The sequence below is a fragment of the Embiotoca jacksoni genome, unplaced genomic scaffold (assembly GCF_022577435.1).
Source record: "Embiotoca jacksoni isolate LCO1_2020_lvr unplaced genomic scaffold, fEmbJac1.0.p SCAF_17, whole genome shotgun sequence".
In the NCBI taxonomy this organism is placed as follows: domain Eukaryota; kingdom Metazoa; phylum Chordata; class Actinopteri; family Embiotocidae; genus Embiotoca; species Embiotoca jacksoni.
Genome location: NW_027185307.1, coordinates 9,123,897 through 9,143,823, shown reverse-complemented (window position 1 = coordinate 9,143,823; position 19,927 = coordinate 9,123,897). Strand labels below are relative to the sequence as shown.

The window sequence follows — 19,927 nt, the reverse complement described above, 5'->3', positions numbered from 1 at the left end:
ATGTGTTCGCCTTTGAAGTCAAACATGAAGGCTTGTTTTAAATATTAACACCACAAAAAATCTATAGACTCCGTGTGGAATTATGCAATTGAAAAAAAAAAAAAAAAAAAAAAAAAATCTTTTACTGGGGAAAAGCAAAATGAAGTGTATTTTTCCCTAAAAAGTTTGTCCATTGTTGACAGTGCATTCATTCAATATGTTCAGTTTATGTGTCTGATATAGTGACAGAAGCATCAACGCTGCTATCTGCCAGCGACGGGCACCGCAGCTCTGTGCGTCCCGTTTGCAGCGAGTCTACCCTGTGTGTGTGTGCGCGTGCGTGCGTGCGTGCGTGCGTACGCACTTCTTCAGGAACTTCAAAGAGGAGAAAGGGAGTTTTGGACTAAAGCTTTGGCCATTATCACCTATGTGAGCGCACGTGTTGCTCTACTCTCTCTCTCTCTCTCTCTCTCTCTCTCTCTCTCTCTCTCTCTCTCTCTCTCTCTCTCTCTGTGTGTGTGTGTGTGTGTGTGTGTGTGTTCGTGTGCTGAGACAGTGAGAGCTTATTCGCTCTTGGCCCGAGGGGTCTACATAAGTATGTATTAGAAATAAACAGTGGATAAATAAATTATGACCCTCACAATAGTGGGGTTGCTTTTTGTGCAGAAGTAATGATGTTGGCGGTTAACCTTCAAGTTTTTAATTTGACACAGTTTCATTTGCAGTGACAATTCATGTTTTCTACTAAGACAAATCAGAAGAAGGGAAAATAATAGAAAGGTTAATTGACTCCAACAACCAACAGATGTCCTTTTTTTAGTTTTAAGTCAGTTGAAAGCAAATATAATTTACATAATGTATTTGCTTTGCTCTATATATTCAGACTGTTTTTTTTTGTTGTTGTTGTTTTTTACTAAGCAACGGGTAAGAAAGAGCATGTCACAGATTCACTCGCTGTCCAAGCCAGAAACAAAATTATTCTTCAATGAAAATGTACCTTTTGATTATATTTTTAAACATCTGTGATTGACACTCTCCTGCAAATGTAATACAGGATTATTATTTTTAATTTATGGCACTGGCAGTATTTATGTAGCCTCAATATTTTTCCTTAAATGATCAATATTAATAGTTTTAGTTATGGTCTTCAACGTCATTATTTTTTTTTTTTTAAATATTCTCATTGTCATTAGAGACAAAAGTATGACAGCTCAGGCCTATCCAGCACTGACAACTACTATTTCCGTTTTTCTCAGGTACCTAACGCTTTCTTGCCCACACCCGAAGCAGTGCGCATGCGTCACCAGGTGGCCCCGCACCGTTTTTATGGCCAGGTGAAGCAATCCGGTCCAGGTAAAAAGTAAAGGTTTACTTTGGGACCGAAGGCTTAATGAGATAGACACGGCACCGGAGCAGCCAAAAACAAACCACCAAAGGCGGGAGAAGACAAAGAATGTCAATTATGGGCAAAATGGGGGAATGGCAGGTATGTGCTGCTTACTTTGAGACAAAGAGACTGCTGCGAAAATCCATGAAAACTGTCAAAGTGTCGACTTGTTGTAGGATGAGGCTGCATGGGCGCTGTATAATCTTTTGTGAAGAGAGTTGGTAGACTTCTTTTAAACTAGAACATTAGACAGGAGATCCCACGCAGAAGTTTGAAGATATTTTATTTTGGAAGCTTTTTTTGCGGTGAGTTAGCCTTATATGTCAAATTGTTCATCTCATTTGATTTTGCTCTGAAAATCTCAGGATGTAAATCGTTTGCTGTAAGGACTCCGAGCGCATTTGAGATAAAATGTAATACAGATATGTTTGATCATAAATTGAAAACGTGTGGAAACAAACATGAGATTCTGTGAAAAGTGGAGTCGAAACGCAGCCCTTATTCTAATCCGTGACGTTACGTCTTTGAAGTAAAAATGCAACTTTTCATAAATATACTTCTCACTTATCCATAGCTGTTCGTATTTCGGATTGCACGAGTTTACAAAGCATCCCATAATTGACTTTCTATCAAGTCTTATTATCCAGATTGCCTGGGTTTCACTGAAAATCGGGCCTTGCTTTGGGAGGTGTGGAGGATTTAAGAGACGACCTGAGATCTCTCCTGAAACAAAACACTATAGTTTCACTCGTTAACGCACGACAGACAGCCAGGTCAGATCTCTGGGAAGAAGCTGCGCATGCATTGCTGTCATTGTCAGCCACTTTCATCGCTCCAGATTCATTAATAACAACTGCTTTTTGTAAGGGCAGTTCACCAAAAATGGTAATCCAGGTTTTAAGTAAGAGCGGCCAACGCCTTAAAGAGCTGGCGACCTGTCTGCTGACCCACGACCTGCTGAGGTGAGGACTCGGTCGGCGACAGGGCAGAAATAGGCTCCCCTAGCCGCTCATTCAAATGAAACAAGGCCATGTTGTTGTGTTAATTATTTACATTCCCCACAAACCCTGCGCCTTTACAGGTAGTCAATGGACCTGTGGAGCTGCTTCAAATAGCTCACCTTTTTAACATAACACTGAAAGAATAGTCTCTCAAAGGCTCTTCTCTCAATGGGATTAAAATAACATGGGAGTTAAAAAAAGAATCAAAGTTTGCAACAAAGTGTGTGACATGGTGGTATTTGCATAGGAATGCTGTTGTCTTATCCAATCTAAGAAAACTAATACATGAGACACTTGCCATGAATTGCGCACACTTTACCAAAAAAAAAAAAAAAAGTGAATTCACAGTAAATTTGCGTAAATAATAAATTTAAATAACACATTTAAAATATAGTTAAAATAAAATTTCATCCCAGCATCCTGGTGTGCTCTTTTCTAGTCTAAGAAAGACACAAATTATAGTCAAACCGTCCCAGGTGCACGCAGGTCCCCATGCATGACTCTACCCTCCCCTCCCCTCGACAAACACACACACACACACACGTCGCTGAACAGTGGAAATAATAAGCATGTGTAGCGTCTTGCTGCTTTAGTTTTTACCTGTGCGCTGTCCATTGGTGTTGTGTGAGCAGATGGGGGGAATCAAACGGCTGTTGATATGCTAATGAGGCCCTGTGCCAGTGTTATTACAGTGCTGCTCCAGCCCTTCACTTCCACCATTAGAGGGAGACCTCAGAGCGCAAGACAGACAGCAACCCACAGCTTCAATAAAAGTAGTTTTTCTGAGCGGGGAGCACAATTCACTGAGTGAAAACAAGACTAAGGCGATACCTATACTCAATATCCACCTCAACAACCCATGAAAATGCTTTGGAAATTAACTGATAACATTAAATATGAAGACTGCGAGGTAAGAGGATCCTTTTTAATTTGTTTCATTGCTTTTTTTTTTTTTAGATTTAAGCAGATCATATATTTTAGGGATGTGTTGTCATGTTTTGATCCAGATACATATTTTTTGACAGCTGTTAAAGTGAACACAGTCAACTACAGGATGGATAGGCTTCATCTTCTGGCTTTAATTAATTATCCTATTCTGACATTGAGTAATAACAATATTATTATTATTATTATTATTATTCATAATAATAATATTAATGATAATAACATTGTATTTTTTCAGTATAAGCTGTATTTAATATAGCCTATTATTTGCATGGATAAATTCACAGCAGTGATTTATTTTCCCTTTTTAAATTCACTTTAAAAATATGTCCAAATATTAAACGCCATGTGGAAACATTAAAATAATAATATGCACTTACCATGCATTTAATTAAAATAGATATTTTTTACCAAATGGTGAATGTAAGAGTTGACACAGCCTTCTTTATTTAGTGCTTAAATGACACGCACATGTACTCCTCAGATTTAATATCTGTGCAATTTGAGCCGTTAAATTTTACCTGTAAACTGCTTGCGTGAATGTAGTCTATGTGTGTCGTGCATACACTGAGTGACTCTTGTTGTGGACATAGAAAAAGTTTGACAGGGATATCAGTGGCTTGTTTAGGAGTGGAGAAGCCAGTCGGACGTGTTTTTACCCGCGTCCTGTGAGGATAGGGACGGACGCGAGCAGGAAAACAAAAGCTGGGAACCTCCGCGTTTGTGTTATGTTAAGTCTTGTAATTTGCAGGCAAATGTTTTCCCGCTGGTATGGATGCAAAATTATAAAATTTGCAATCGAAATCTGATCAAGGCCCAGTGTTTCGTAATTTTAAAATAGATAATTGGGTAAGAAGGTGTGTGGAGCTTTTTAAAACCGTGCGTAAAAGTTAGTTGGAGAGCCAGATCCAGCGGCCCGATCTGAGACTGAGGGAATTTATTTTTCTCCATCTTTCCGGGTCAAATGTAAAGTTAGCTGGTGTGGCTCTGGGTTTGGAGTCGAGGATGAATCGGTGGATTAATTCGGCGGAGACCGAGCAGAGAGAGGAGACCCATGGAGGATAGCTCGCTGTCGGAGTCTGAGGTGGAAAACAAAGGGACAAGCGGTAGAAATGAGCCGGTCGGAATGCCCATAGCGTCGTCTGCTGGATTTTCACTCACTTCAGAGGTGCACATTGTTTCCTTCCCTGGCTTCTTCATCCCATAACTGTGGTCCACCTCCCTTCATTCCTATGTCTTTCTTTCACTTTTACGCTTTGGCCCTGGGACTCTTTTAAAATCCCCCCCCCCCCCCCGCTCCCCCGCTCCCTCTCTCTCTCTCTGATTCGTCAGACGAGAGTGAATGTCCCTCTTTTTGTCTCTCTCTCTCTCCACTCCCTCCACACTCTCTCACTCCCTCTTTCTCTCTCGCTCCCCCTCTCTCTCTCCCCATCTCTGATTAGATATACTGATTCCTCCTTTCAATGGACGTCATTTAAGCGCAGACTCCTGCCTTGAGTTGCGTCCTCCGCTTCACGCCAGATTTCTGACTATTCTTTCCTTATTATTAAGTATTCTTGTAATATTAATAGTCATGAATGCGTTCTATTAGGAGTCCAAGAGGGAGATGAAGAAGCGGCTCTTTTGCTAATATGAGCTCAAGCGAGGGGACGGTAGCAGTGTGATAGAAGCCCGGAGAACAGGGAGAAAGAGGGTTTACCGAGAGAAACTTTTCAACCCTAACCCGCCAGCACCGCCGAATATCTGCATTTTTAGACCCAAATGAAGGGCAGTCGGGATCTAACCATTCATTTCTGATGGATTATCGTCCTGCTGTTGAGGCACATATCTGATCGCCGGGGCCATCGTGATCTTGCAGGAGAGAAGAGTCTTTTCGGGGGCTATTTTTTTGCTGGTTAATTCCCTTTGCTCGCCCCCCCCCCCACCCCCCAAACACTCACGGTGTTTTTTGAACTGATTATTCTTTTCGTGAGTCAAACCAAAAATCCGTACAGATGTTAGTGCACAGTTTTTCCGCGATGGTAAGTTCCTGGAGCCTCACCGTGTCAGATACTTTTTCTTTGCTTGTTTACACGCCAGATTCCGTGTGTTTATTGCTTCGTTTTTTTTCGCTAAATAGTATTTTGCGGAGCTGCATGTTTAAAACCAGTGGAACATCCTGCAAAACTGATTAAAAATATCAACACTCGGCTTCATATTTGAGGGCATTTCTACATCTGGAATGTATATATATTTTGTTTTATTATTTTCCTCTGGCAATTTATTCTCATGTTATTTAAAAAAAAAAAAAAAAAAAACACTTTATGGGCAAGTGAGGTGGGTGGGATCGATGTATTTATTGTTTTAAACTCCTTTTTAGAATTAACTAATAGAACATAGATTCCACACTTGGTCAAATTTCTTAAATCCACTCAGGCAATATTTGATAATGCCTCAGCAGAAGCCCGCAGAGCATTCAGTCGTTAGCATACGGAGGGATTTTCATTAATTTATGACTGTGTCGTTATAAAAAATGTATTTAGTCTGATCCATACTTTTCTCCGTGTCCTTCCCTGCCAGGATCGCCACGACGGCACCAGCAATGGGACAGCCAGGCTACCTCAGCTGGGCGGCGTGGGCCAGAGTCCCTACACGAGCGCGCCTCCGCTCTCCCACACGCCGAACTCGGACTTCCAGCCCCCGTACTTCCCCCCACCTTACCAGCCCATCTACCCGCAGTCTCAGGACCCTTACTCGCACGTCAACGACCCGTACTCCCTCAACTCCCTGCACGCCCAACCGCAGCCGCAGCACCCGGGCTGGCCGGGCCAGAGGCAGGCTCAGGAGAGCGGCCTGCTGCACCAGCACCGCAGCCTGCCCCACCAGTTGTGCCGGGAGTATCGCAGGGAAGTGCTCCTACCCGGCCACGGCCTCGATACGGGACTGTCGGACTCTATCCCTATCCATGGAATACCTCACTCTTTAGAAGACGTTCAGGTGAGGCAGCGTTTACCTGCGTTTCTCTTTTTCTGGGATTATTCGCTTTAAAAATAGAGCTATGGTTGTCATTAACAGACCGTGCTCTTGGGTAGCCTGTCACTACTAAATTAATATTATAATTAATAATAAGGAAAGTGGTATTATTTTTTATTTTCATATTTCCCATTTGTTCAGCCACCCTTTCTAAATTACTATTAATATTATTACTATTAGTGTATTCGTATATACGTGCCTTTCTCATTAATAGTATTTGATAAAAGTCAGAAGGATGACACGCATTAAATTGGATTCAGGGACCTCACTGTGGCGCTTAAAATTGCCCTTTATATTGAACAAATAGTCTGGAAAATATTTGCTGTACTGTCAAGATTATTTCAGATAAAGCAACATAATTTAGCATTATTCCTCTTTTGAAATATATTTTCAAAATTAATTTGTTTAATGCTGCTTGCTGCCAAATTCGACGTGGTCTTTATTTGATACTGTAACTTAAATCAAATTGAATTAAATAGATAAAAACTGTTCGTCTGTTTTTTCACATGGTTTCCTTGATGGCTTTTGACTTTTATTGGATTTTTTTCTGATAAAAAAAAAGAGATCAGGCTCGTAGTTCTTTGGGAACAATAACAACCATAATGCATTGCATGCACACTAACAAGAGAATTGAGTTTGTTGTATTGAGTTTAGGTATACGATTTACTAAAGATGCGTAAAGAATGAGCTCTAAAATTGTCAATAACCCTCATTCTTATTGAGATGATTCTTCCCAGTTTTTAATCAGAAACAAACACCAATAATCCTCTAATTAGTTCATAGGCCTTTAATAGGCTGCGCTGCCGTAATTACTATCCAATCTAGATTAGAAGTTTCCTTGTGAGTAGAGCCAATCTGAGGGCGAAATTGGGTCAGGATTATGGGGCGACATAGCTTCGTTATTTAAGTCTGAGTTTGAGATCTAATGTAACGCGTCCATCAGTGGAACCCGTTGAAAACACTCATGGACAATAATAACAGGTATGGGCCTCGTGGACCTCCATGTTGGCTGATTGTGGCTGTTAATTGTGTCAAGGCTTTTGTTCGCGCACAGCATCCTGAGGTGCATTTACTTTACACTGGACTGAGGCTGACATTTGTCTGCCTTTGTGCTAAAACTAAATTTTTTTTTTTTGCATTTGTGTCATAGTCTGTTGAGGATCAAGGAATTCACATTCCCGACCAGACTGTAATTAAAAAAGGTAAGCAATTTCCTTCGAGATATCATGCATGTTTCTTCAAACTGCACTCTACTGGCTACACACGCGCACACAAACACACACACACGCACACGCGCACACGCACACACACACACACACACACCATTCACCATTCTGCTCGAGAGAACTCGATGCAATGCGGTAATGCCTGACTGATCCTAATACGCAGTAGCCTATTTTTCATTACATGGTTTCCAAGTGCATCAAACTGGCTGCACCTTTTTCTCGCTGATGGAATTTACTGTCAGCGTTTCGGCGCAGCGGGAAGATGAGTGGAGCTGGTGGGCTTTGTAGGCCCCGTGCTATTGATGGTCAAAGATGCAGGCCCATAGACGATCCTGGCACTTCAGCGGAGGGAGCCAATAGCTGCAATCACGCAGCATGGTCACATCTAAAATGGAAGTTGGTACCGCTGGATGGAGCGCAGGCCTAGTGTGCGCAGGATGGGATAATCTGTCACTTAGAGAGGGAATCAAATATAGGCTGGGGGAAAAAAAAATCACTTGCTGGTGTCTAATATCTGGACATGTAATTTTCATATTTAGAGTACTTTGGTGACGGTTGTTGGATTATACTGCTACAATACATTTTTTTTTTAATTTATTTGCTGTCAAAAATTCAATGATTTGTATCGTTGATCATACAACGCGCGGAGGCCTTTTTCAGGGCCATGTTTTAAAATGTTCGGTCAGGTCGAATTAGAACTCACTAGATAAGAAATGGAGAATCATTTTTTTTCTTCCTTCCTTTCTCTGTTTTTATTTCTATCTTTTCTCCATTTTTTTTAATTTATTTTTTAATTTTTTGAGTCTGTCTATCTGCACATCAACATGATAATTGGCTTCGTATATTAGTAATCTCAAGAGTTCGTTTAACTCCTATTGTCTCTATTAGGCTCCCTTGAGCCATTAATGTCACAAGTGATCTATCCAAAGGCGCACAGTCCCCTTTGTCTCCGGTTACTGCACACCAAAACGGTGTAAAGCCCAGCAGTGCTGAGCCTCTCCCCCCTCGCCCCCACACACCACCCCTCCCCGGTGTGAAATCACACACGGGCGACGGTGTTTTGCTGGATACCGAGGATATGTCAAAATAGGTAGACTTTAGCGAGTCTCTCGGCTGGTGTGTGGTTGCTTTGTGCGGAGTCGATCCACGGTGATCCGCGAAAATACGCTGCTTGAGCGCGGAGATCCCGTTGGTCCTCGTTCTATGCTGCAAAAAGATGTGCACATAAAAATGTAGACCGGTGGTGTTTGAATAAAGAACACATGAATGGAAATATACTGGACTGTGTAAAGCTGTGGCTGAACGAGCATTATGTCTCAGAGTCCTGTTGTTAATGATTCTAAGCAGACAATCATTTTTATTATTATTATTGATATTATTATTATTAGTGCCATGTATAGGCCTCTATTAGTCATTTTCCTTGCATGTCCTTGTTACTGAACGTGCACACATGTGGTGCTAAACTTTAAATCCGGGGCCTAAATCCCCCCCTTCTCATTTAGTTAAGGCTCTGCATTGCATGAAATTCACTGAGCACGGTCTCTCTCTGTCTCACCCCTCAATCCCCACCCTCCTTCTCTCCATCCCACCATCCCTCTCTTTCTCTCACCCCCCCCAACCTCCCCTCCTCTTCCTCTTCCTCTCATTCCCTGACTATTATAGGTCCAGTGTCTTTATCCAAGAACAACAACATCTCCGCCATCCCCGTAAATAAGGACGGTCTTTTCGGAGGGGTGGTTAACCCCAACGAGGTGTTCTGCTCAGTTCCGGGTCGCCTGTCCCTCCTCAGCTCCACATCAAAGTACAAGGTCACGGTGGCGGAGGTGCAGAGACGCCTCTCGCCGCCCGAGTGCCTCAACGCCTCTCTGCTGGGCGGGGTGCTGAGGAGGTGAGTTTGACTGGAAGCCTGCAACAACAACAAAAAAAATCTCTCTCTCTCTTTCCATACTCTCGCTTCACCTGTGTATGTGTGTGTTTGTGCGCGTGCGTCTGAACTCTCTCACTCTCCTCCAATCATCCCTCTGTGTGAGCGTGCATCTCTCTCTCTCTTCCTCTCTTGCTCACCCCCCCCCCTCTCTCTCTCTCCTCTGTACCAAGAATAATTAAAATCGACCAACCATGACACCTAGCTCCTGCATTTAAAGCAGGAGGGGTCTGTTAAATTCCATATTAACTTCCCTCGCGCACTGGAGCTCTCTCTCTCACACACACTCTCTCTCAAATTAATGTAGGCCTAGTCTGTTTCAACCTCAGCTCTATAGGCCCAGTGAAGGCATTACACATGAAAACATTGGTCTCCTGTGAACTGTCTACTGAAGTGCTGCAGACACACAGCCAGTAATAGCACCGCCTATTAAGTAGGACTTTATTTATTCAGTTTGTACAGTATTTGTCTGCTGCTGAAAAGGCTGGGGCTCTTTTAAGAGTATTTATTGTTTGTATCAGAGATGTGGAGGAGGATAAAAATCACCTTCACGTTTAAATTCCGTCACATTTTAATCCACAAGAGAAGAGCTCAACCGCCTTAACTGGGTAACATATGCTTAACATATGTTTATATGATGTAAATATCAGAGTGTACAGTGCAGAAAAAAATAGGACATTAATATTAAGTGACTTGTGTAAACCATACAGTTGACCTGCATTTCATTACAGTATTACACATATTACATATTTGAATAGCCATATTTGATGTGCGCCATCTTCCTGTCCATTTCAAAGAAAAGGATCCTCTTCATAGATTAGCCCCCTCATAGACATTCCTCCACACGAGCAACACTACAGTGAGTTTTTTGCTTTGTTTTGCTGTCACAGGGCCAAATCTAAGAACGGAGGAAGATCCTTAAGGGAGAAGCTGGATAAAATCGGCTTGAATCTACCTGCAGGCAGACGCAAGGCAGCCAACGTCACCTTGCTGACGTCACTAGTCGAAGGTAAATGGGGTGCCGTAAATCACGTTCTCACTCTTGTTGCTCCCGCGATATCAGATGCTTGCAAACTGGATTTCTCTCTCTCTCTCTCTCTCTCTCTCTCTCTCTCTCTCTCTCTCCCCCCCTCTCTCTTTCTTTCACTGTGTTGGAAATCAGCATATGCGCTCATCCGTGTAATGTGGACCGACTTTGCCTCGCAAGTAATAAAGCATGAAGGATGTGTGTGTGTGTGTGTGTGTGTGTGTGTGTGTGTGTGTGTGTGTGTGTGTGTGTGTGTGTGTCTGTGTGTGTCTGTGTGTGTGTGTGTGTGTGTGTGTGTGTGTGTGTGTGTGTGTGTGAAGAGACACACACACACACACACACACACACAGACACACACACATAGAGAATGGTGCTGGTAATTCTAGTGGCTTTGCAGCGTTGGCCTTCGCTTTCAGGAGCACACTTGCAGGTCCACGGCTGGCCTAGTTTATACACTGGATTAATTTGTGTTGAAGTCCAGTTAATTATTGAGTGCTCCTTGTTTATTGGGCACCGCTGAGCTGTTTCACCTCATGGATGAGAAGTTGATTGATTTATTAACCCTGCATTGTTTCAAACGTTAATACAGTCTGGATACAGCGGCACAGGGCTGACTTTTTAATGGTGACTTAATTCTTTCGTTAATAGCTTCCCATGCTTTGGTTTTCAGTGAAGATTTTTTATTGCATGCAAATGGCGTGGCGCTGACCTATTGGGAGCTATATGTTTTGGGCCTATTAAAGAATAAATTAGTCATTTACTGTGCGCAGAAAAGATGCCTTTTTTGCGCGACTGGATAAATCCATTTCGCTTGCAGAGTTGAACCTTATTATTCAGTGCAGTGGTATTTGGTGTGCTGTTGGTTTCCAAAGGTGAAAGCCTGCGATGGTTCATTGGTCCCCGTTAATCATTATTGCAGATGAGGACCGAATGCAATATTCATTGTGTTTCGTAGAAATTTGGTCCTGTATTGTAATGAGCCTGGAGAAATGTTTGATTGTGGGTAATAAGGGGGTGGTGGCACGTGAAGAGGGGAGGGGGGGGGTGGATGGCAGAGAGGGGAGGGGGGATGCGCGGAGGCAGCCGGTTATTTAGTGAAGGGACACTGCGTTTTCTGTGCTGTCATTGTTTATGATCCGCTCCATTTTATGGAAAACAGTTTACTGGACTCAAGCTTTGATGCTAATTGGCGCATGCGTTCTTCCGGAGCAGAGGCTTATGGGCAGGAAGCCCCGCAGTAAAAACTCAACTGCTTCAGGAAATTAAAACCAAAGACTTGGGGAAAAAAAAAAAAAATCAACCAACAAGAGAGGCGAGCTGAGACTCGGACGGAATGAAACCTGTAATTCTCACAGCTGAAGTACGTAAAAGCAACGTGAGATTTAGGTATAGCCCTCTAAAATTGCTTCCCCATGCCTCTGTGATCTGCTGGACTTTCAATAATGTGCAGCCATTGGTAATCAATGACATGGTGTTAAGCATGACGCGCCGTCTATATTTCACATCCACTTATAGTTTCTCCTCCATATTTAACCGTTCTCACGGTATGAAGGAAAGAGCTGCTTTATTGACAGCTCGCGTGGCTGTTTTATTATTATTTCCAGGCTATTATTGGTGTTATCATCATTATTGTTGTTGGGAATGCACAGGTGCCATAACCCTGCTGTCTGAGCGCATAAACAGCGTGGACGCTCAGTTCACATCAGATTAATCATGTGCTGGTCCAAGCAGGGAGTGTGAACTTCGCTGTATTTCATGCAACCACATTTAATAAGCAAACATATTCAACCTCATATATATATATATATATTTTTTTCCTTTCTCAGGCGAAGCGGTGCATCTTGCCAGGGATTTTGGTTATGTATGCGAGACCGAGTTTCCAGCCAAGGCAGTAGCTGAATATGTAAACCGTCAGCATTCCGACCCAAACGAACAAGTCCAAAGAAAAAACATGTTATTGGCCACAAAGTAAGTGCTATTATCACATTTCACTGTGTCACACCAAATGCATCCCACTCTGTGCCAATGTGTGTGTTTATTTTTGAGTTGCACACACACACACACACACACACACACACACACACACACACACACACACACACACACACACACACACACACACACACACACACACACAACTTTATTAAATGGCTGTTTCCACACTTAGAGTTTGGTGTTTTAAAAATGTAGACACGATGTCATGCCTACTGACGTAACTGTCGTCTAATATTAATTAATTAATAATTAAACTTTTTAATATAGCCTCACACTCCTCATCTCTATTAATTGTGGATTTCGTTGAGACACCAATTTATTTTTATTTAAACAGGTGCTCGGATGTGATATTATAAATTATGAGGACAATAGTGCAGTTAAATATACTGCTGTTGCTGTGTTGACTGAGCCTTTTCTTCGTGCACTCTCGCAGCAGCATTCTGTTTACCGTGTGATTTCAGTGACACTGACACATAGCTGGTTTCCGTCCAGCGCTACCATTGGTGTTTACTATGCATTAACTAAAACATGGGAATTCCTTTCAAGGCGCGGAGAGGCAGAGGCCAGCTTTTAATATTGATGATGGGCTGCGATAATCAAACAGCTGTCAGCCATAACCGCTTATTACAGGCTCTTCGAGTGTTGTTAAGATACCAACACCATGAAATGGGTAGTTAACTCACCTTTTAATACCGCAGTGCATTTTTTTTCACGTTTTAAAGATATGGAATTAATTTTATATGCTTCATATAAGGTGTCAGTCATGACGTTAAAGGGATAAATGCATGGATTCATGTTTCTTTTTTTTTTATTAGTTGTGCTTTGTTGTGATATTCAGCAACTAAAGTTCAAAATTGACAAATTTCGTCACATATTAAGAAGTGTTTTAGACTCGTGTTTTCTTTTAAATTTAAATTTTTTATATTTATCTATTTTTAAAAATAAAAGTTAAATATCGTGCCACTGAGCTGAGAGTAATTTCCACCTGTTTGTAGCTCCAGGACAATTTCTGTAAATTGTTGGAAACAAAGCAGACACAGGTTCAGTCCTGGAATATGTTGTGTATAAGAATATATAAGTTGATTTTTACAGGAAAATCAGAGAAACGTATCTTACTTTAGTGGCTGGACACTTTTAACTTGCTTTAAGCAAATTCTAATTTTACAACCCGTGTGCCTGGTTATTTTGGCAGCCTGTCATGGATTTATTTATTTTTTTTATCATTAGAATACAAGTAGACATTTTTTGGTTTGGTCATTAACACCTCGCTCTGTTTTTTTTTTTTTGTTGTTTTTTTTTTAGACAAGTTTGCAAAGAGTTCACAGACCTGCTGTCCCAGGACCGCTCGCCGCTGGGAAACTCACGGCCACAGCCCATTCTTGAACCGGGAATCCAGAGCTGTTTGACCCACTTCAGTCTAATCTCGCACGGTTTCGGGACCCCGGCACTGTGCGCGGCCGTCACGGCCCTACAGAACTATCTGACCGAGGCTATCAAAGCCATGGACAAAATGTACCTCAACAACAACCCCAACAGTCACTCAGATAACGGCACTAAAGGCGGGGACAAAGACGAGAAGCACAGAAAGTGATGTTTCCATCCCACCTTCACCGAGGGCGACACCCCGGGGCCCTTTCTTCTGCACCGACCCACACCCGATCCAACTCGCCCCGGCCCCCACCCATCCAATATAAATATTATAAATACCTTATAAATATTATTGATAAAGTTAAACGTGCCACTTCCTGATCTTGCGCGGTTTTACATGTTTTGTTTTTACATCCCACTTTGGATTCAAGGGGAAACGACGCAAGAATCTTCTTCTTCTTCTTCTTCTTCCAACACGTGAACCGAAATGTTATTTTAAAAAAAAAGAAAAGAAAAGAAAAAAAGCTGCAGAGGAACAGCTCCAGGGCGAGGAAAAGGTGTATTTCCTCACCCAGAGGACTTTTTATGTACTCCCCTTATTTTTTATGAGCTGCAACGAATGGACTGAAATCCAGCGACCCCTATATCTCAATTTTACGATTGTGACAAAAAAAAAAAACGAAGCTAAAAGAGGATGAATTCTTATCAGTATTGTGAATAATAAACTTGAAACACAAAGAGAAAATCCGCAGCTCTCCATGTCATGACTTCAGTTGTAGACTCTCTCTCCAAGCGACCAACTTGAACTTTTTGAATTTCAACACGATTCGCGGTTATATGAGGGAATCAGTGTTCATGTATGTATATATTTATTTATGTGTAATTTAATGGGAATTGTAAATATGGTGCGTCTGTTGAAACTTCTTTTTTTTTATTTATCTGGTGCCTCCTGTTATAGTGGGTTTGAATATTCGGTTAGTTCTTCATGTGATTTTATGGTTCTTAGAAAACAGAAGTTTGGGGTATTTTATTTCTCTGGGATATTTCAATTCAGCCCTCTTGTAGCATGTTGAGGCGACATTGAAGCAAGTGAACAAATTTAATAGAAATAAACTTCCATTTCTCTCTATATATCATCCTTATTCAGTTCTTTTTTTTTTTTTTTTTTTTTTTTTTTAATTTCAGACAGAGCATACGTGAGACCCCGAGGAGATTTTTTTTTTTTTTTCTATTTTCGTTTTTATACAAGCTTTTATGTGTTGTGCCAATCAGAATACGTTTCACCTCTTGTTCTCTCCTTGAAGCACCATAAAAGCAATAAATGGAATACTGTCTTTTTTTCAATGTTCGAAGACATACAGAAACTTTTTTTTTTTTTTTTTTTTTTTTTGGGACCACCTGATATCTTGTTATGTCCGATAATGTCCAAAATTGGAGGCGGTTTTAGCTGTATTGTATAGACATGTGCTGGCAATAGTTCCGATGCCTGTCAATGTATTATAGTCCTTTGTTGCCCAGAAAAAAATAAATATTTGATACGCTTCATCTCGATTTTTATTCATATCTTTTAATTTTTTATCCACTGCTTGATACACGCGGGTGTTTTTTCTCTCTGTTTTTTTTTTCTTGGTATTTTTTTTTCCCATTCTGAACGACTACAGTAATTGAGTTTAAGTATCCCCTGACGATTGCTCCTTGCAATAAGCAGCTGAACTCATTGTTTCCCTCAAGTATAATAAAAAAAAAAAAAAAAAAAAAAAAAATCTTACTTTAAACTCCCTAGTTCAGAGCACAGGATCTTATACAAGCCAAATGGCTCACAACAATGGATATATTCGCGTTTGAAGTGTGCAGCGCCACCCCTCCAGCTAAAACCCTCTGAGATGTATATAGGCCTGGTGCGCAGCGTTTGGTTGTTGCAGCCTATATTTGGCTCTCCCCTCCCGTTTATTCTGTGCTGGAGCCTTATTCAAAGACATGCATCAAATATTTGTTATGTTGTTTGCCTCTCAGTGTAATCAATGAGCAATCAGTGCTCAGTGTGCTGGATTTTTTTTTTTTTTTTTTTTTTTTTTATGCACACAACCACAACACTCTCATCACGAATCTCCTTCTCCTAACTGGTATATAGTCGTGTTTCGTTGTGTTTGGCTGACTGAGTCTATACATGTGGCTATTACGCTGGCTGGAATGACAAATCTGATGCTGGCCTTTGCTTTATTTCGCGTGCAGAGCTGCAGAGAGCATGCAGGCCGTTGCATAACGTTGGAGTTGAGTGTGCTTGTATTTTGGTGGTGTGGCACCTTATAGCTCGGAATCAATCTCGTCTGGAGCATGAATCAGTCTGGTGATATATATATGCATCTTGGTATTGTTTCTTGCTTTCTCCATTTCACTGTCTGGTAACCATGCAGTTTCAAATATTGTAACACTGGGAGATGGAGCACTTGGCGAACCCCCCCCCCCCCCCTTCTCCTTTTCTCCGTCCAATCTCCTCAGCAGCCGTATTTATTATCTGCATGATTTTCGGGCCTTGGTTTAATTCTGAAGCAGTTGTTTTGCAGGAGGGTGAATGAAGCCTAACTGTACATGTCCTTGGCATAATTGCGATGCACAGTGCTGGAGCAGGTGAAGCGAGGCATTGTCTGTCAGGCCCTGTTTTTGTTGGCTCAGTCCTCAGATTGTGTGTGGGATCCTGTCCTCAGGCACAATAGCTCACTCATAAAGGGGAGCGACTACCCGGCTGCTCCTGCTATGGTGGATGGGGAGGGGGGGGGGGGCAAGGGGAAGGGGATGGATGGGTGGGTGGGTGGGTGGGTGGGGGGCAGCATAAATAGTCACTTTAAGGGAAAACAATCGTATTAAAAGTGCATTCATTGGTATTAGCGAAAAAGGAAGCTCTTCGCGTGTGTCATTAATGCTAATGTTATTTAATAAATTTATCGGGGTTTGCTTGAATGAAAACAGATTTTTGAGGGTGAAACAAACGCATTAGAAATAGTTGTATGTGTGACAATGGTGGATATCTTGGCTCATTATTAATATAAGATCAGGAGGATGGCAAGGCCTATAATTATGCATTTCTGTGTAATGGAATTGGAGTGTTAAAGAAACTCCAAATCCCATTGTTTGCCGTTTGTTTACACTGATACCAGCCTTCAATTTGTATACACCAAATTGTAATTTTTGTTTTGTTTTACTTTAATTCGATCTGAAACAGGTAGAACTAGTTTAGGTAGAAATGCCTCACGTCAAGAGTCATTTGCGAAAAAGAAAAAAAAAAAAAAAGTCCGAAATTTGAAGAGCCAGTCAGCAATACCCAGCTGAATTTGGATAATTCAATCCATAAGTGCTGCTTGTCTCAACTAAACCAATTACAGCTGATTCCCGTATTGTAATTAATAAGTGTGAAGCCTGTTGTTATCAAATATTGTGGAGAATATGTGAAACAAAATAGCACACATACTGGGGGTTTTCTGCAAGCACAGGGGAGATTCTCTATCTATATATTTAGAGTATTTGCCTTCTGGTGGAGACAGGTTCAGTGGGCTGGCGCTCTGTTGATATATTTATAGTTTGGAGCAGAGTTGTAATGAAGGACAGACAGTCGGTGAAACCACCACTGTGGCTGGGACTAACTATGTGCTCGCTAAAACAAAAGCTGCAGCGCCAAATTTAAATAAATGATCTATATATGGAGGAAGAATTTTGAGCAGAAATTAATGCCTTTGTGCAAATACTCCAAACATATTTATTTTTATGCTTGTCGCCTTCTATTGATCACTGTCTGCCGGGCTTGTAACTTTTCATCTGCAACCAGCTGCACATCACTGCTGCGCTCATCAGTCCTGGACAAATGTGTCCCATCCACTTCACACGCTAGGAGCCATTTCTTTTTCTTTTTTTTTTGTGGTCAGAAAGTATTTAGTTGATACTGCTGAGATCATAGACATGGTGAAGGGACTGTCTGCATGGCCTAATTACCCTGTAGCAGCATCACTACAACAGTCTGCACTGTAAAGCTCGGAGGCAATGCTTTGGAGCTGCTTGCCTGCATGGGAAGATGTAGGGCAACAGTCTATAAGGCCCAGATTTGTTCACTGCACTGACAGAAATGTAATATTGGTATGAGTGGAATTTGATTCAGGCACAGCTGTCTCCCTGACATTTAAACAGAGGGATCTGAATCTGATGGAGATTGAAATTGTTGAAGGATTTTATTGCGCAATACTTTGGAAAAAAAAAAGAAAAAAAGAAAAAAAGAAAAAGAGTCCGCCTTTGCAAAAGGATTAGTGTCCACATAGTGCTGGAAAGTTTTTCCTTATTGATAGAACAGAGATGTTTTGATAGGGGCTTTTGATGGACTAAATATGTTGATGTTCTAGAACTACTAAGATGGGGCAAAGTCTAAAATAATAGAAAACAGATGGGCATTTCATCGATAGAATTTCTGCAAAAGCAGAGCTACTTGTATCATATTTTTTACTATGGGCGCATTTCAAACTGCCGGCTTAATAATAATTGGCTTGGACAAGACGCAGGGTTCCTCTAAATGACATTCGATACGGTTATTGGTGCAATCGAATTATGTGACTTTAAAGTTTGCAATGAAGCGCAAAATGGCTAATTGTCCTCAACTCTGACATCAGCCGTCATTTGGGGCTTGCCCCCCCCCCCCCCCCCCCCCTCCACCCCCTCCCGCCTGGCGCTGACCCCCTATACGGGCCCCCCTGCCCACTCAGCTAGCCAGGGCTCAGAAGCCAAGAGAGGTCAATGACTTCACCAAATCGCCCTTGATTACTTGAGACATTAGGTAATCGATTAGAAAACATTAAGTGACTTTGAATAAACAAAGGGACTCTTGATAGGCCCAATAATTCGACCGCAATGTGGCTCATTCACAAAAATGAGAGGTGTGTGAACGGTTCTCTTGGCTTGTTTACACGCACGCGCCCACACACACTTCTACCCACACTTACACCATATATGTATCTTTGTGTGTGTGTGTGTATATATATATATATATATTTAGATAGCCTAAATACATCTATAGATATAGAGATACGATTTAGGCTATATTATTGCGTATATATTCGTTTCTTTATTTTAGTTTCTTTTTGCCACTTTGAACCTGGCATGGCTTTATAAACAACAAACAATGTTTGTGTGCTGTGACAGCACTTATCAGGAATCATTGTTTTCCTCCAGTCACCCATCAAGCACTGAGATCTGAGGAAAATGGGCTTGTGTATCCTCCAAATATATGAAAAATGAGCGGATTAAAATTGTGTTAATGTTTCCCCACTCGGTTAATGCAGTTTATATTCTAGTTTTAGTCATTCTCTCTCTCTGCCTCTCTCTCGGTGTCTCTCCCTGTATCCTCTGCAGTCAGCCAGGGGGGGAGTGTCGCCCCGGGCCAAACATATGCTTCTTTCCATTGCACTAATCCAAATGCAGCGTGGAGGAATAATTGCTCGAGTGGCCGTGGCTTCGCAGGGGCTTTGTCCCTCACTGGCTCCCGTCAGCCAGGCACACGCCATTTCAATCAACTCTCTCTCTCTCTCCCCCTCTCTCTCTCTCTCTCTCTCTCTCTCTCTCTCTCTCTCTCTGTATATCAACCATCAGACCTTTTATCAAACCAGACCCTCGCGCTTCTTAAGCACAGAGCCACATCCTTTAAAATGCCTTTTCTATGTTCCTCCTCGTGTTGCTGTTGCTGTCAGGTCATCATATTTGGAGCGTCATCTTCATTAATATTGACAGTGCGCCACATTGGCAGGCTTTATTGGCAAAACGGTCGCATGAGCAATGAATACAAATGCTTGTGACTTTTTTGATGCCTTTTTTTTTTTTTTTTATTATTATTACAGATTTCAAACACCAAGCATTATCCAGCCATGGATAAAGTTGATATGGTTGATTCTAAATTATTATGAAATCTGGACAGAAATGACTGTTATAAAAAAAGACTCAATGAAATGACAAATGACCTGATCTGAAGAGTTTCAAAGCAGTTTAAACATCTAAAAGGCAGGGCCAACATAAGGCAAGCTTATAGTCAAT

General features: G+C 41.6%; 1 protein-coding gene across 3 annotated transcripts; it reads left to right on the top strand.

Moving 5' to 3' along the window:
- The first annotated feature begins 1,370 nt into the window (after nucleotides 1-1,370).
- tfap2a (transcription factor AP-2 alpha) lies at nucleotides 1,371-15,409 on the top strand. Of its 3 annotated transcripts, none has more exons than XM_069151505.1 (7): nucleotides 1,371-1,465; nucleotides 5,872-6,288; nucleotides 7,475-7,526; nucleotides 9,213-9,438; nucleotides 10,365-10,483; nucleotides 12,328-12,469; nucleotides 13,799-15,409. In XM_069151505.1, the coding sequence occupies exons 1-7, from the start codon at nucleotides 1,433-1,435 to the stop codon at nucleotides 14,085-14,087; spliced, it is 1,278 nt and encodes a 425-aa protein (XP_069007606.1). In that variant the 5' UTR covers nucleotides 1,371-1,432; the 3' UTR covers nucleotides 14,088-15,409. The 3 variants fall into 3 exon arrangements, with proteins under 3 accessions (XP_069007606.1, XP_069007605.1, XP_069007607.1); XM_069151504.1 differs by lacking the exon at nucleotides 1,371-1,465 and adding an exon at nucleotides 3,121-3,277; XM_069151506.1 differs by lacking the exon at nucleotides 1,371-1,465 and adding an exon at nucleotides 4,768-5,333.
- The last annotated feature ends 4,518 nt before the right edge of the window (nucleotides 15,410-19,927 follow it).

Bases quoted from the DNA above. Each gene is read 5' to 3' on its own strand.
- tfap2a (XM_069151504.1), top strand. From the start codon at position 3,227: ATGAAAATGCTTTGGAAATTAACTGATAACATTAAATATGAAGACTGC. The intron at 3,278-5,871 runs GTAAGAGGATCC...CTTCCCTGCCAG, and splicing joins TTAAATATGAAGACTGCGAG to GATCGCCACGACGGCACCAG. The intron at 12,470-13,798 runs GTAAGTGCTATT...TTTTTTTTTTAG, and splicing joins AACATGTTATTGGCCACAAA to ACAAGTTTGCAAAGAGTTCA.